This window comes from Erigeron canadensis, chromosome 6 (genome assembly GCF_010389155.1).
Source record: "Erigeron canadensis isolate Cc75 chromosome 6, C_canadensis_v1, whole genome shotgun sequence".
Taxonomy (NCBI): Eukaryota; Viridiplantae; Streptophyta; class Magnoliopsida; order Asterales; family Asteraceae; genus Erigeron; species Erigeron canadensis.
The window spans coordinates 30779558-30797591 of record NC_057766.1 but is presented as its reverse complement, the minus strand read 5'-3'; the positions used below and the strand labels follow the sequence as shown (position 1 = coordinate 30797591).

Here is an 18034-nt window from a genome sequence, read left to right as displayed (position 1 = left end):
CGCCTCATACGCGATACATGTCCGTCTCGCCTCAAAACCGCTTTTTTAAACCATGCCCCTTTATAATCTACGTGATTTTAAAATTCAAACGGCGGCCGATATATCGGCGATTAATCATTTGGGGGCGGTCCACCATTTAGTAAGTCCACTAATCGGTCAAGTTTGTCGGCTGCGGTCGACAGCGGTCAAAATAGTCTACATAAATGTTTGACCTAAAAAAAAGTAATGATTTTGTGAACAAACTTATTTTGTTTTTTTGTTTGAAAAATTATAGAATAGCTTGGATAACCATTCTGCATATGAAAACTATTCGCTCCATCCTCCATCGATCCATTCGATAGATGTAAAGTGTTCCCTCTTGTATACTTTAGTTCATATATTCTTCTTTGTTTCACATCCCAACTCTATCTCAACTTGCTTCATGGATACACTATTTTGCAATTATGACCTGAACATCAATGCAGTAGCAATTATCCAACATGCCCTTTCTTCTCCATCCATGTCCGGCTGATACATATACTGCATACATAAGCTGTTCACTTGCTGCTGGTGTAAAGAATAGTAAAATCACATCTTAAGCTTGGCATTTCAATCCAATAAGCCATACTATGGATGGCTCAGTTTGGGTCGTGCATTGTCTTAAACGGGTCAAATCAAGAAAATAAGATGAATGAAGATTGGGTTTCATGGGTCAAATGGGGTTGAAACTTGAAAGTCCTATTTATACAACTTTCTGAGCTGTTCTTTTTAAATAGTTACACATTTGTTGTCATAAAGTCTCCTTGTAATCATAATTAACGCTGTAATATAATCAGATTTTTGAAAAGTAAATTAGCGTCTGGACAACTTTATTCAGATTACAATGGGACGTGATATTTATATGTCAAGGGTTATGAAGTGGAATTGAAGAACAACACAAAAGTAAGTTTACTGAATATGCTTTGTGACATGCTGCTATAATCTGTAATGTTTCTTGTGTAGATTTAGTTAGTTTTGTTGCACTTATTCGAAGTTTTCTATTGTTTTTATATCAGCCATCGAGAGTAGCCTATTCCTTTTTCATGGTTGACTTATAATTAGCTTCCCTTAATTAGCTTTTGATGACCGATCTGTAGCCTACCTAGTATTAGGGGTGCAAAGATTGCAGTCATCATTGTTAGCAATGAATATCGTTTTCCTATTTCTAACATGATGTCTCCTTTTCTTTTCCATTACTTTCTTTTTATGAAGTTTAGCACTTTAGCTAATATTGTAGCGGTTAGGCCGAACAATTATAGTAAATTAAATAGCTATTCTTAACTTAGTATTGCACATCATCTGAGGAAAAGAGATGCAAATTGAATCATTTTGTTGCTATGCGGTGCTTTTCAAATACATGATTCATTTGGAAATTGTTAACAATGTGATGCCAACTAATTTCATATGATAATGATCGCCATAAAGTATTCCAGCTGCCAAAGGTTTTTCACAATGTGTTGAATCACAGAGTTTTTGTTTGTAAAACTGATGTCACCAGTTATTTGTGGTCAAAGTTTAGATTTGCTATTTATACCATATTTTTATGCTAGTTTTTTGGTGTGAGTAGTATGTTAGTAACTGACAGGGTAAGTGTTAGTTTTTTGGTTCTATGTCCTACCTTTTTCTAGCCTCTGTCTGCTACTTTCCCTTTTCATTATCAGTTGCTTCTAGTATCTACCTTCTTGGGTTCTCGTTGTTGGGTTGAGGCCTTTTAATATGTTTCCACCAAGTTCTGTATCTTGGTTATCCAGTTTCATGGAGATTACTTTTTAGATGTCATGTTAAATGGAGGAGTTGACTTGGTAAATATAATGAGAAGTTTTTTATTTGATCATTACTCATTAGCAATACTTCATCCAGCAGCAAGAAATTTGCGCCCCCTTTATGCGTGTATATAAATCTATTTTTGTGTAGTACTGATTAAAGTGTGAACGTAGCTCTACTACTTTAAATCCTTACCGGCTTCCAGATCTTTCAATCCAGATTATATACTATTACTCTATTAGCATGATAACCAAGTGTGTCTTTGCCTCTTGCCGTAATGATTGATTGCAGGCAAAAGAATACTCTGAGAAGGCAGCCGAAAACGAGGAAGCTGGTGGCCATTACAAATTTGGTGTAACGTATCTTAAAGGTATTGGGGTGAAGAAAGATGTGAAGCGGGGTTGCAAGTATTTCATAGTAGCAACTAATGCTGGTCAACCCAAAGCATTGTACCAGTTGGCAAAGATGTTCCACACCGGCATACGGCTAAAGCGGAATCTTCCAATGGTACGTGTACCATGTTCCTTCTGGTATACTATAGTTCATATAATCTCTTCTGCTTGGCATCCCATCATTGTCTCAACTTGCTTTATGGCAATACTGTCTTATGGTAAGCCACATTTTCTACCAAACATGCCCTTATGGAAAGTCGTTACTTGTCTTATAAATTAACGGCCCGATATACTATTTACTACTTACATGATACGAGCAAGCAGCCTATCGACTGCTATTTACTTGACGAAACATGCCACTATGCCATCCTATATATGTTATTTACATGATGTAAAGCAATCTGTGTACCACGCTACCACTACACACGAACCGGTTAACTTAGTTACCTGAATGAAAGCAAGGCAGGCAGGCAGCCCAATAATCTCTGTTATTTGATTTAATCTAACGGCCACAATATAAGCATGCGACCCTTGTAATTTATAAACTAGTCATATGTTTTAAAAACCGACCCTTCAAATGATTTTACTTGCTGTAAACAACCAACTATACATTACTTACATGTCCATAAGAATCAGCCTATAAGACTATTATTGCTTCTTGTTTGCATCGATGGTTTTATTTGTTTTTTTTTTTGGGCCAAAGTGGTTAGGGGATTCATAAATCATATCATAAATGATGCTCTGATTTGCTTGAATACATGCAAAGTTAAAGTATTATGCCTAATTTTGCATAAACCACAATGTTTTGTAATTTTTTTTTATATATATAATCTAATTACTCCAGTAATTAAAATGAAGTTGAGAATTGAAGTTATAAAATGGTTGAAATTAAAGAACTGCAGTGAAGTTTTAATTTGGGAAAAAGTCGTTGTCTTTGACACCTTGAAAATGCATTAATAAAAAAAGAGCATGCACGCTTGTCTGATGCGTGCAGTGTCGACCATATCTCCGCATCTCAGGCTTACGATATCATTACACCAAAATATGTGTATATTTTTATAGTACGAGTAGTATTTATATAATTTTGACATAGCCAAAAGTTCTGAAATTTTATGGAGTCATAAAATCAAAGGACTGTTTGTTATAATTCAATATTATATTGACAACTAAAAGCACAAAGTTGTAATTAAGCTTCTTGATTATCCTGAAATTTGATTAATAATCGGCTAGTTTTAGAATTTCGTGTTCAACTGGTTGTCTTTAATGATCCTTCCACCTACATACTGAAGTGGTCCAAATCATTAATGTTTTAAGGAGATTTATTTACGTATTCTTTTTTTAAAGGTTAACGAATCGCGAAAAGCTCCCCATAAACCCGTGAACGTAAACAACATTATATTGGGTAGTCCAAACACCCATTCCAAGAAAAACCGATGAGATCCTAGCTAAAGTTTGAACTTCTGACCTAATGAGTAATATCTAAATGCCTCTATTGGAGCCAGTTATGACTTGTGTGTATGAATCCAAGCCACAATGGTACAGAAGATAATTATGTTCAAAGGAAGTACAGGATTAGACACAAAGTAAGTGGTATTCAATGTTCGTGGCAACTAATTTCAAATGATTTTCAAAGTAATCTTATATTGGTGCGAGCTTTCAAAAACCAAAATCATTTATCTCTATCACACTAAATAATTAGAAAATAGAAAATATCATTTATAGAGCTTTAGCTCGATCAAAATAGCTAAAATAGTTAGAAAACGCCATTGTGAACATCCAGGTAGAATATTATATTAAACTGTAAGCACAAATTTGATTAAGACTTAAAATATCATTTTTGGAATTAAATAAGTAATCATATGGCCTCCTTTAAAGAAACTTCAACCAAAAAAAACGTCCCTAACTACTAATTAGTAGTAAACACAATCATTCCAATATATCCAATTACTAATTTCTAAAGACTAAAGTCATCTCTACTCTTCCCTTTCCACATGGCCCCAAACTATTTCAACATCTTTTACCTTCTTCTTTGTATTCAAATTCAAATCAAACTTTACTAAACATTTACTCATTATCAATTTCTCATGCGCACTCCACTCCCCTTTTCCCCTTATCAAAATTCACCTCATTTCCTTAACTTCATCCCAAATTCACTCTTTCCATTCAATCCTTCAATTCTTTCCATTTCCAACCTCATCAAAACTCACAAAAACCTTCAAAATAAAAACATTTCATTTCAATCATGAAATTCTTTCCAAGATTCACGTTAGTCCTACATTTACTCATAATAATAACAATAACAATATCATTCTTATTACATCCATCATCACAAGATCCTAATGATCAATCTTGTTTAGCCAACTTATTCGAATCAATAACCGACCCGGATCATAATCTCATGAATTGGACTAAAACCACATTCTCAAATCCTTGTTCTGGTTTCCAATCCAACTTAGCTGGAGCCACATGCAACAATGGACGTATATACAAACTATCGTTACCTAACCTTAATTTGCATGGATCAATCTCACCATTCATTTCAAATTGCACTAACCTCCAATCTTTAGACCTTTCAAATAACTCCTTAACAGGAAACATCCCAACCGAGCTACAATACCTAGTAAACCTTGCCGTACTAAACCTTTCTTCTAACCGTCTTTCGGGTACTATTTCACCTTCAATTGCCATGTGTATTTACCTAAACGTTATTGACTTACATGACAATGTACTTAATGGTGTGATCCCACCTCAACTAGGATCACTAGCTCGATTATCGGTTTTTGATGTGTCAAATAATAAGTTGTCTGGGATGATACCTACGACTTTAGGAAACCGGACAGGGAATTTAGTGAGGTTTAATGTGAGTTCTTATTTGGGTAATAAGGATCTTTATGGGTATCCTTTGGGTTTGATGAAGAATAAAGAAGGGTTATCAATTGTTGTAATTGTTGGAATTGGGCTAGGGAGTGGGTTGTTGAGTTTGGTTTTGAGTTTTACTGTTGTTTGTGTTTGGTTAAGAATTAGTGACCAAAAATTGGCTGCTCAACAAGAAGGGAAGATTAGTCAGTCAATGCCTGAATATTAATGTTAGTTACTTATTTATTGTATTCTTGATTTTTGGTCAAAAATATAAAATATGTAGATGTAGTTCCTTTCTTTTTTCTTTCTAAACGACAAATATTAGTTTTTTTCCCCCTAGTGTTAGTAACTAAATGTCAATATATGATCAGATTAAAACCCGAAACAGAAAGTCAAAACTTTTACTTCCTTCTAGGATCCCTACTCCAGAAGTTCATTGGTATGTAGATTTTGATGTATGGTTTTTGTGTGTGTAAATTAAGCTGCTTTTTGGTTTTTTAGTGGTTTAGTTTACTTTTTTTGATGATTGATGAGCATGTTTTAACTTGCAAATTTGTGATTTTCATAATAAACCACAAAAATCCAAAGAAGAGAAAATGGAGTATGTATTGTTGTATAATGTAAGAATTGCAAAGAGGCCAAAGAAAGTGAAAGGTGAGTAGCGTGTAGGGTAGGCAGAAGCACTTGGCATGCAATTGTCAGGATGAAATAATGGATTATCTATGTATATATTTCAGGTAATTATTGTATCTAATGTAAAGAAATTCCTACTCGTAACTCGTATAGTCGTATATATCTTCACACGTTGCTAAAAGAATTATTGAATCTTGTTCTTTCCTTTAGGAAAATGAATACGGTTTAAAAAGAAAAAAAAACTAGTGAGAAGGTTTCGAGAGTCCTGGTTTTCAGACATACACGTAATTTAAACATTAGTTTCTATTTATATCTCTATATATTCTATCAAATTTGCAACGTGCAAGTGTCTTATGCTTGAATATGTATAACATCTTTGTTTCTTCTTATGAAAATCGTACTTCTAACTTCTAAGGAGGGGTTTGGTTGGAGGGTTTTAGGTATGGAATAATTGTGAAAGTGTTATACTGTGTTTGGTTCAAATGAATGATATGATATATCAAACCCATCAAAAATGGATTTTTGAAAAATCACCTTTAGTCTCTTTATCATGGTTTTCCAATATTATTCAATCTCACACACATTACATCTCATCTATCTCTTTTTATATCTTACATTATCTTTCATACACACCCCGTTATTCTTATAGACATAATCAAATCCATTACCAATTCCATTTACCAACCAAATACCACCTAAAACTTCTGCAAGTTATGTTTATAGGCAAACTTTTATGCACACTCCCCCGGCAAGTTATATTTCATAGCTGAATATTTTAGTTTTTGGTAATTAATGAGATGTATAAGCATCCTATAATGAGCCACGATTATTAATTGGGCTTATTATATGTAGGTTAGATTTTTTGACCTTAGAAATAAATAACGAAAACGAAGAGTGGGTTTTATGCAGATTATTGGGCTGGGCTTGATGAATCCAAGTATAAAAGATTTTCCCCATAAGCTTAAGACTATCAACCATCGAGTGTTGACTATGAACCATCGAATAAGATTGAATACGTAACCCTTGTAGTTCAAATTGCTATGTAATAGATGGGGTGCCCACGCGTTGCAGCGGCAAAAATAGAATATGTTCGAGGTGATGTGACAATGTTAATTTCAAATCAAATACTTAATCGAAACTTTTATCTGTATGATAGTTTTTTATAATAACAAACAATAAAAATATTTGACGAACAAAAAGAATTTTAGTGAAGTCTGAAACTTTGTAAGGGTATTTTAGTCACAGTGTATAAAATTAAATGAAAAATGTATTAATATGGAGGGTAAATTAGACATATTAGGTTCTTAAAAGTTTAAAGAGGGGAAGTCAGTTACATTTCTTTTATAAGGGAGTATACATTAGAATTAGAATTCTATTTAAATGAATGTTTTTCTACTAATCAAACTTCTATAATAATGAAAAGATTTGCTTAACTATAAGCATTAAAACTATGCTTAATACACAATAAAATATTATAAGTAAAAATAATTATCCTTTAAAATAAATGTTAACCTTTGGTACAAAGTTTGATGATGTATATTTATATATATGTACTTCTATTTCTAGTTTTTAACATTTTGTAATGGCTGATACTACAATGTTAGTTTCCTGAACTTTTGCTACTTAACATTTTGTTATTTCTAGTTTGCACTTGGGTTTGGTATCACAAGCATCACCATCATTTTCCCAATGTAATCATACTACTTGCTATTCACGAGCCAAACATATCTACCCTGATTCGATTTACATCCATTGGTTTTCGGCAGTCCAAAGGATCATATATTGTGCCCCTAGTTTTGGATATATATATATATATATATATATATAGGTGTAAGTTATTTTAGGACCAATTTTCTCTGACCACCACCATGATTTTTCAGTCACCGCGTCGCCGGAAAGTCTTAGTGTTTTTACAAAAAAGTCTTGTATATCGTAGTAGATGATGATGGTGATGTGTAAGTTACAAAAAACACATGTCCTAATTGGTCCTAAAATAAGAGGTGGTCCTAAAATAACTCACCCCTATATATATATATATAGGTTGGGTATTGTAAAACAACTATCAAAGTAAAACAAATAAGACAAGATCTTGACCTTTAGATCATGGTTAAATTGATGCACGAAGATTCACGAAGCAATTGATGTACGATGATTTTTATGATGCACGGTGATTATCACTATAGAAAAACCTATTGTTTTATTTGTTTTATTTTACCTAAAACCTATATATACTATCACGGTACCTGCGCAATGCGACGGTGATGGTTACGTTGATCTGGTGGTGTCGGCAACAGGTGGTGATGGCGCGGCTATTGGTGGTGGTGGCGGTGTCGAGTGGTGTAGGTTGATATAAATGTATTGATGTAGAGATAATTGATCTAAAGGGGTAATGAGATATTTTAAAAGATAAGGGACCAATGGTGTAAGTTAATTCATTAAGGGTATAATGGTCATTTTGCATCTCTCCTTTTTCTAACTTTTCAACAAAGGTGTATAATCTTTATATAGTAGTATAGTTATTTCTTAATGAAGTTTTAGGTAAAATAAAACAAGTATCAAAGTAAAACAAATAAAACAATATGTTTTTTTCTTCACTTAAAATCACTGTGCATCAATTGCTTTGTGAATCTTCGTACATCAATTTAACCATGATGTAAAAGTCAAGATCTTGTTCTATTTATTTTACCTTAATACTTGTTTTACAATACTCAACCCTTTTAATAAATATATGATTATATATATTCTCAATACAACAAAACCGCATAAAATGGGAGTGCGAATGTGGGATCAGTGTTCTTATTTACGGCAAACTATTTTTTAGGCTTCAAAAAATATTCTCGCGACAACACACTGGCATCTATTCCTCGTTTCAGAATAATTTCTAACCGTACAAATTTTAGCAAATTAGTATTAACCGGAAAATAGTTCATTTGTAGCTAATCATTGATTTATGGAGTTATTATAGGCCACTTTATTTAATAGTTACTACTAAAAAGTATTATTAATTTTTATCTAATATATTCATACCGTATTATATTGGTTCGCATATTGTAGATTCCCATGTCCTAAGATAGTAAGATCAACATTCGCTTATTCCATTTATGATTAGATTATTTTATGCTACTAATTTTAATTAGCTTTCCTAGATTGAAATCCCTTATATTTTAAACTTTAATCATCAAAATAATCACTGAAAAATTCAGCTTGAATTTTCTAAATTTTAGACTATGTTTCAAAATCTAGTTTGAAAACCAGTCAACTGCTTGTATTGTTTTGGTATTTTAGAATATATAGGACGACGTATGTATGAGAATCTCCAACGATGCCAAAGTAATAAAATATATAGTACATAGATAAAGCCCCCTAAGTTAAAACAAGGCTGGCTTGTATAAAAGACAAGTCAAAGTATAAGTTTTCTTTCGAAAAACACACATTTATTCATTTATTGTCTCATAATTAGCACTTCTTATTTATATATGTCTCATCACTAATACACATGCAGGATAACATTTGATGATTTTGGGTGAGATTTAAATCACAATGCTTCATAGAAATTGAGGGTCCAAATCCAATCGCTGAACAATGTATATAATCATATATTATACTTTCTCCGTCCCATTTTAATTGTGATCTTGACTAACTTTGACCGTAAATAATTTTGTTTATATTATATAGTAGTTGATGAAACTTATATGAACGAAATGTACATTAAAACTCAATCCATTCATATATTTTATATCAAGTGTTACATGACACAAACAAAGTTATTTACGGTCAAAGTTAATCAATATGACAACTAAAATGAGACGGAGGGAGTATGAAAGAAAAAATACCTAAAAGTCTAAAACACTACTATATAGTTTTCACAACAAGTTCGACTCTTTAGCATACACTCCTTAGAGACAAAACTTGAAAAACTTAGATGAGCACGAGAACCTATAAAATACAAAACAAGACAATGGATGGATATACGAAATTTAGAAAAGCGCATGACGAAGTTTGAAGTTAAAATTTATAGATGTAAAGTAAGTGTAAAACCAGGGATGGAGCCAAGATTTCTGAGAAAAATGATAAATTATTTTAAAATATTAATTTAATTATCTTCTTTAACAATTGGATCATTACACTTGTTAAAATTAAATGATGAAAATAGGGGAAAAAAAATTGAATGTATTATACTTGTATATGGAGATCTTTTAAAGTTATAGAGTACCAATTTTAAGAATAAAGTTGAGATAATCTCAATTTTTAGATGGAAATCAGGAGTTAAAGTTTAAGAAGTCAAGTTTGATTCTTGACTTTTTATTTTAATCTAAAAGTTGAGATTTTCTTAATGATATATGTATTTTAAAAGAAATTACCATTATCATCACGACAAAAGATTAAACACCTCTCAATGTTGTACCTTCATATGAATTACATGCTCCATCCACCTTTCTTTCATCTTGTTGAAAGGCATCGAACAAATGGCCAATATGGGGACAACTACTAGTCTACTTCTACTACTATAAAATATTAATGTTAATTAACTTTTATTGAAAACTACAAGGACCTAACACGTAACTTACACCAAACTCATAATATTATTCCCATTTACACTTAACGGCAGTTTGTTTCAACTTAAAATTCGGAAACGGAAGCTCAACTGACACACACACACACATATATAAATGGCTCTTTCTCTTTCTATAAAACCCGCCACATCATCCATTAACTCTCTAACGTTTCTCCGTTATTACACACACAAACACAGACACAACACAACTATCTTCACCGTCACTAATTTCCGATCAATCAGCTATCGCCACCACCACCGCAGCAGACGGAGAGTGACGTCATCAAGGAAAATTTTCACTATGGAGAATACGATCGATAATAGCTACATTGTTGGCACGTTTTACGCTTCGTTATTAGGTTTTTTTATTCTCTCTGTTTTACGACGTCGTATTGGCAATTCAGTCATTTCTCATTCTAAGAAGATTGTGACTAATAATAATAATAATAATCATAATAGTAATAATAATAGTATAATTTTTAGAAATGAGACACGTGGAGAGATCCGGAATATATATGGATCTTCGGATGCTGACGTCATCATCGTCGGAGCTGGTGTCTCCGGTGCCGCCCTTGCTTATACCTTAGGCATGGTGAGACATTCTGTATTTCATTTTATTTTATTATTAATTTAATACTTATTTTTTTTACATTTTTTTGTTATTGATTATTTTATATAATAATGATGATGAAATATGAGTCTGATGTGATTTTAGGTGGATAATAGTTTATGTATTATTTAAATTGTTAGGTTAGTAGAAATGTATATATAAAAAGGGAAGGAAATATGAGGTGAGACACTTAAGTTGGGCGAAAAACCGCATACCTTTTTTTAAACCATAAAAATTATGGGATAAGCATTTATTTAAAATATTAAAATATTGGTATATGAAGGGTTTTTCACATAAGTTGGTTGCATAACAGCCCAATACTCACTTTTCTCATATAAAAAATAAGTTATATATATATATATTGATATATAATATCTTTTTTAAAATGATATTAATTGGAAAGCTTGTGATATTTCCTAAGATGGACTGTATAAGAGATACATATAGGTGGATTATGGATTAATTGTTGCATCCAATGCCTTGTAATATTGTATAAGTTCACAAGTCGTCTGCCGAATGTGAGATCCTTTGGAATTTGTTGTTTCAGATCTTCTAGTGCTATGCGAGTATACGTACAGCTGTGAAATTGGTTCTGAGACAATAAGTTTGGATTCTTTTTATTTATTTTTAATCAACCTGGTCCTTTGTATGATTATTCAACTATGCTGACAGATTATTTTATGACTAACGATGCCGAAGTCTTTAATTTTTCAAATTGAGTTATGAAAGTGAATTGTGTACTTGAAAAGGATCTTTAAGGACAACTTTAATGGATAGAGTTTTTTTTTTTATGAGTAATTACGCCGTTACTACAGAATTAGTCTAAGCGTGTGTGTACTGTGATTGGTTGTGACAGGAAGGATGTAAAGTTCGTGTAATTGAGAGAGATTTAACTGAGCCAGACAGGATTGTAGGCGAATTGTTACAACCAGGTGGATACCTTAAGCTAATTGAGTTGGGTCTTGAAGGTATGTTTATTTAGCTGGCATTAAGCTATAGATGGAAAAAGTTAAGAGGATGATATATTTTGATATAATTATCATGATTCTCATCTGCTGAATCTTGACTTTGTTTGTGAAAATCTGTTATTGGAATGCAGACTGTGTAGAGGAAATAGATGCTCAAAGGGTGATTGGATATGCTCTGTTTAAAAATGGAAGGAGCACCAGAATATCGTATCCGTTGGAGAAGTTTCATTCAAATGTGTCTGGTAAAAGTTTTCACAATGGGCGCTTTATACAGAAGATGCGAGAGAAAGCTTCTACTCTCCCTAAGTTAGTACCAGATATTTTTCATTGATTTTCTTGAAACATCTATGCATTCTTTCCATTGATCAAGATGAGTAAATTTTCAGTGTAGAATTGGAGCAAGGAACGGTGACATCCCTTCTTGAAGATGAAGGGACTATAAGAGGTGTTCAGTATAAAACTAAATCTGGTGAAGTATTGAAAACATTTGCACCTCTTACCATTGTGTGTGATGGCTGTTTCTCCAATTTGCGCCGTTCTCTTTGCAAACCACAGGTACATTGTAGCAAGTTTGTCTAGTCTTTCTGTTGTCTATTTAGTTTTTTTTTCAATATTGACTTTTGGTGAATTACAGGTTGATGTTCCCTCCTGCTTTGTTGGGTTGGTTTTGGAGAACTGTGAACTTCCTTATCCAAATCACGGGCATGTTATCTTAGCAGATCCTTCACCGATTTTACTTTATCCCATTAGTAGCAGTGAAGTTCGATGTTTGGTTGACATACCTGGTAAAAAGCTCCCTTCTCTTGCTAATGGGGATATGGCAAAATATTTGAAGACCAGTGTAGCTCCTCAGCTGCCGCCAGAGGTCCATGATGCTTTTATAGCTGCTATTGATAAGGGTTCTATAAGAACAATGCCAAACAGAAGCATGCCGGCATCACCTGTTCCTACACCCGGAGCACTTTTATTGGGTGATGCTTTTAACATGCGCCATCCTTTGACTGGTGGAGGGATGACTGTTGCACTCTCAGATATTGTCGTGTTACGAGACCTTCTTAAACCACTGCATGACTTCAGCGATGCAGATTCGCTTACCAAATATCTAGAATCATTCTACACCTTACGTAAGGTAAAAAGGGACACAATCCTATGATTATTTCTAATATTAGCCAAAGGTGTTGTATATACTTGTACTTTTACTTGCTACTTAACAGGGAGTTTTTCTTTTTGTTTATGCAGCCTATGGCATCTACTATTAATACATTAGCCGGGGCTTTGTACAAGGTGTTTTGTGCTTCACCTGACCCAGCCATGACGGAAATGCGGGAAGCTTGCTTTGGCTACTTGAGCCTAGGGGGAGCTTGTTCAACAGGACCGGTGTCTCTACTTTCTGGGCTAAACTCAAGTCCACTTTCTTTAGTTTTTCATTTTTTTGCTGTGGCTATTTATGGGGTTGGTCGTCTTTTACTACCTCTACCCACCCCTAAGCGGCTGTGGATTGGAATCAGGTTGATTATGGTGAGTATTTATGAATCAATTTTTTCCTTTTTTTCAGACGTACAATCCATTTACCATGTTTACTAAAGGTTTTATTTAAAACCAGGGCGCATCAGCAATCATCTTTCCTATTTTAAAAGCGGAAGGAGTGAGGCAAATGTTCTTCCCTGCTAGTATCGCATATCATAGTGCTCCTCCCAAGAAGAGTTTGCAATGATATTAGTTGAAGACGATAATAGCTTATTAGCTACCAAATTAGAATAGAAATCATGTTGAGCAAGTGTAAATTTTGATATACCCTATTGAAAATATGTGTATATTTTTGTTTATAGTACAGAAGATGAATGATACAACATTCAATATTTGTTCATAAAAGGAAATGTTCTCTTTATGTGTCAAATTGTGTGCTTCAAGTTACAACAATTGTTAGATTGGTTTGTAATCATATCAACATGTCTTCTCGGAATAGCAGAACTATAACTTTAGTTGCTATTTGATTGCAGTTGCATGCCATTTCTCTGTGCTTTCCTCAAGGCAAAAACCAAGCGAACCCAACATGCCAAATTATTCGATCTCTCTTTTCAAAGACAACAGGAAAAGACAGATTCTCTTCAAAAACATCCAAACTTCATCCATTTCACTTGGGATCGGGACTGGTTAATTAACATGTTAGTCACAGGGACGGGCTACCAAAAAACAATAAAGATATGGTTTAAAATTGTCAATACATGTACTTGAAAGGAACTTGATGATTTGACAGCACTACTGATACGAAGTAAAATTAAATTTATAAATACCGTGAAAAGAAACTCCTTCCACGTCGCAAGAAGAGATTGAGGAGGTTAACATATGTCTTGGATCTAGTTGAATAGTTGCATAGTTGACAAAGTTGGATTGCAAATAAAGATGTGTTAACACTTGTTTAAGCAAAAAAATGTACTATGCAAACTTTTTTTATTTTTAAAAATAATTGTTTTTAATATTTTGAAGTCAACATTTAAACTTTTTTTCTATATTATATTATAAAGCAAAAAGTCTCTATCTAAATTTAAGTTTCAACATTTACTTCCCCAAATGTCCCCTATATATTATATATTTACCTAGAATAACTATATTACCCTTTCTCTCTCCTCAAATCACAACCAATTATTTTTTTTTCTGTCCTCCATAAATAATTTATTTCCCCAATTCATTCAAAATCTTTTATCTCAAAAACCGTACATCGATAAATCATAAAAATTATATGGTGTTCTTAAAATTTCATGCTCTTTCATTAAAGATGTCATTCGATATACTTTCGACGAATTTTTAAATCTAAGGGGGGAGCCCGTACGACTAAGGCATTTGGCTATTACACTCTATGATTTATCACCTTCTATGACCTATCACCTTCTATAACCTATCACACTCTATGACCTATCACCCCACCATATCACCGCCGCAACGCGCGAGTACTTGCTCTCGTGATATATAAAACGAATAACTGTCATGCTCAAATCATCAAAGGCAAGTGTTAAATGAGTCGTTTTCATGTTTGAAAGTGATATACAAATGATTTTGGAGGGGCGAAGTTAGGATTTAAGGTTAAGAGAGGTCCGCTTCATACTTGAATTGAGTAGATCAAATAAGACGGATGACAAACAGCAGCAAAAAAGGAAATGTAAAATTGTTGGTTCATTATTTTTCTATAGTTAACTGGTTGATCGTGAGGCACCGTTTGTACGAACTTATGTTTGAACTTGAGCTCTATAATGAAATCTATACCGCAAATTGAGATAGTTGAAGGGAACCAAACACCCCTAACCTCCTTACTAGCTCGACGCTGATTTTGGTTGCATGAAGTAAATTGGATAACGGGGACTTAGTTTGTGTATTTAGGCCAGGTTGTTTTACTTTCGCATTCGCCCTTCATTTAAAAAGTCTAAAATTGGTTCACGTGAAGCAGTATTTTGCTGTGAAAGCATTCGTTTTTTTGATTATAAAGCATGCCAAGATATAATGGTTAGGCGATTGAATCAAAGTTATGAATATATTTGAGTTGGATTGGGCTAGCCCGTTAAACCTCTAAACATAATAGAACATAATACATTTTGGATTCTTATTCATATTTGAGACCCCTTTTATATACATCACATTAAACTTAAAATCATTGATAGTAAAAACCAGATATTAAGTCAATGATCCATAGTTCAAAGTTTACACCGCAGAGTTTCAAATATTGTTGTTCGTTGTTGGGCTACAGTGTTCATCGGCCTGCTGGTTTGGGTTTTGATAGAATTTTAGCTTGGGACATGTCCATTTTTTGGTACTGCTATATTGTTGTTGATGTTGCATTTCTTTTGTTAATTAAAGTTACAGTAATAGTGATATGGGAAGTGCACTAAAGTTTGTTTTAGTGTAGTCTCCTATGGGTATGCCCATAGTAATTTTGTATTTTTTCATTTTATCAATATATTCCAAAGGGTATTTCCCTGTTTTACCTAAAAAAAAAAAAAAATTGTCAATTACAATTTCATATTCTATTATTGTTTAGTGGTTTAGGGAGCTTAGTTGGCATCGTTGCTCAACTCGTGGTAACGAATTTCGGTTTTAGACAATTAATTATTCACTGTCGAGTTAGAACCTCAACATTTGTACGAGGTCAATGTCTACTCAGAAAGTCACCTGCCAAAAAGATAAACAAAAAATAAACTCAATATTTGCATATTTTAAGCACTTATTCATAGCAAGCTTATTATATTTTGATAAGATATAGATTGACAAAAACACCCTTGATTCTAAATACCTTTTTAACACTAGCCATTGCCACCCACGAAGACGACTTTGGACAATTTCTCAGGAACAGTGGGCACATTTAGAAGTCAAATTGGACTAAACACCTGTAATATTGCTAAGGTTAGATGGTCTTTTTACCATTTAGGTAGACCTGGAAGCAGTCTCTCTACTTAGGTAGAGGTAAGGTCTGCATACATCTTAACCTCCTCATACACCGTCGAGGTATTGGGGCTCAAAACCCGCAGAATGCGACACTGAGCAGTTACTTACTTACTTTACCTGTAATATTGCTAAGGACTATGGTTAGAAAATACTTAATCAACAATGTTCATTAATTCAATCTAATATTTATCATTAAAAATAGATTATTAATGCGCTGTAAAAAAAATACAGATAATTAGTGCACATTTTCATTAAAAGGGAAATTTTGGTTATATTAAATATTACTTGTCATATGTTACCGGAACATACAACTTAACAAAACTCGTCATTTTTGTACACCAACATGCAAGATTATCTATACTATCTATATAAATAAACTATCCTTTAAAATTTAACACTCTACTTTTAAATTTTATAATTTACCCTTTTAATCTATATTACCATCAAACACTTTATTCCTGGAATTCCAAAAATACCCTAAAAAAAACATTACGCTTGTCCCTTCCCATCCTTTAAGTTGCTCACATAGTATACCAAAAAAACACACACGCGTTACCGAATTTAATAATCAATCAACATATAAAATGTTCACTCTAAAACAACAACGGCGGTAACAAACACTTGAGTTAAATCATACATTCATGTAATAACACGGTACAACTACTTAACCAACGTTTTTTTCCTATGCCTTGCTGCATCGCACGGGTACAAGGCTAGTGTAACATATATAGAAAGGTGTTTTAATCAAAAATACATATTATAATGGTAAATGATATATCCCTTAACAAATTATAGCTTAATAATCATTTTAAAAACCTTAATGCTATTTGCTTGAGTTTGATTGTAAAAGAAGAAAAAAAGATTGGATTAGATTAGAATGAGAATGATATGATCATTTCAAATCATCCCAATTATAGAAGGAAGATTTATTTAACAAAAACAACTAGATTATCATTCAATTTCTTATCATTTCACTTCCTTTTTATCTTTAAAAAAACTTAAAAACACAACTTCTTTAAAATCACTTGAATTCTTTTCATTTTTTCCTTTAATAAAACTTAAGAACACAGTGTAAATCATGATAAGTGTAATCTACCTATTTTCTCTTCTAATCTCATTATTTGAATTTACCAAAGATCATGCCCACATAGTTAGAAGGATTTTTAAAAAAATTTATATTGTATTACTGCATAATTAGCTAATAAACCCGGTTTCAACCCGAATATTTTAATTAAATTTTTTAAAAAGAAATAAATAAAATATAAGTATCAATATATATAATTTTTGTTATTTGATATATTATAATTTGGTTTGAAGATACTAAATTAATTAACATATATATAATTTATATATAAGTACATATTGCATTTAATAAACATAAAAAGACATTTTCAATTTATAAATAATATTTTAAAATAAACATTTAATGGACTATTTATCTTTTAAAATGTTCAATAGTAAATATGACATACGTTTAATTAGTATGTTTAAAGGTATATGTGGACAAATTCAAAGTTGAAGACAGGAATTTAATTAGTCTGTTTAAAGGTATATGTGGGAAAGGTGATCACATACGTTTTTGGCTTGATCCTTAGGTTAATAATACATGTTTGAAAGACTCCTTTCCTGGAATTTTCAGTATAGAAAAAGAAAAAAAAATGTCTTGTTCGGGACAGATTCGATGTCGACTACAAAACCTTCATAGGCTGTCAAGAGTGGTACTCGATACCACATTCTGCTGACTTTGTTGAAGAATGGGACAGATTCACGAATTGTTTAGAGGGGATCAAACTTTCAGAGG

General features: G+C 32.7%; 2 protein-coding genes across 3 annotated transcripts; both read left to right on the top strand.

Moving 5' to 3' along the window:
* The first annotated feature begins 250 nt into the window (after positions 1–250).
* On the top strand, positions 251–13696 carry LOC122602792 (squalene epoxidase 3-like). 2 transcript variants are annotated; one of them, XM_043775390.1, is made up of 8 exons: positions 251–921; positions 2074–2289; positions 11688–11799; positions 11931–12105; positions 12186–12354; positions 12434–12928; positions 13039–13317; positions 13403–13696. In XM_043775390.1, exons 2-8 carry the CDS (start codon positions 2248–2250, stop codon positions 13511–13513), a joined length of 1383 nt encoding a protein of 460 aa, XP_043631325.1. In that variant the 5' UTR covers positions 251–921; positions 2074–2247; the 3' UTR covers positions 13514–13696. The 2 variants fall into 2 exon arrangements, with proteins under 2 accessions (XP_043631325.1, XP_043631324.1); XM_043775389.1 differs by lacking the exons at positions 251–921; positions 2074–2289 and adding an exon at positions 10287–10813.
* On the top strand, positions 4315–5810 carry LOC122602793 (receptor-like protein 44). Its single transcript, XM_043775391.1, has one exon. The coding sequence runs from the start codon at positions 4417–4419 to the stop codon at positions 5257–5259; it is 843 nt and encodes a 280-aa protein (XP_043631326.1). The 5' UTR covers positions 4315–4416; the 3' UTR covers positions 5260–5810.
* Positions 13697–18034: the final 4338 nt, after the last annotated feature.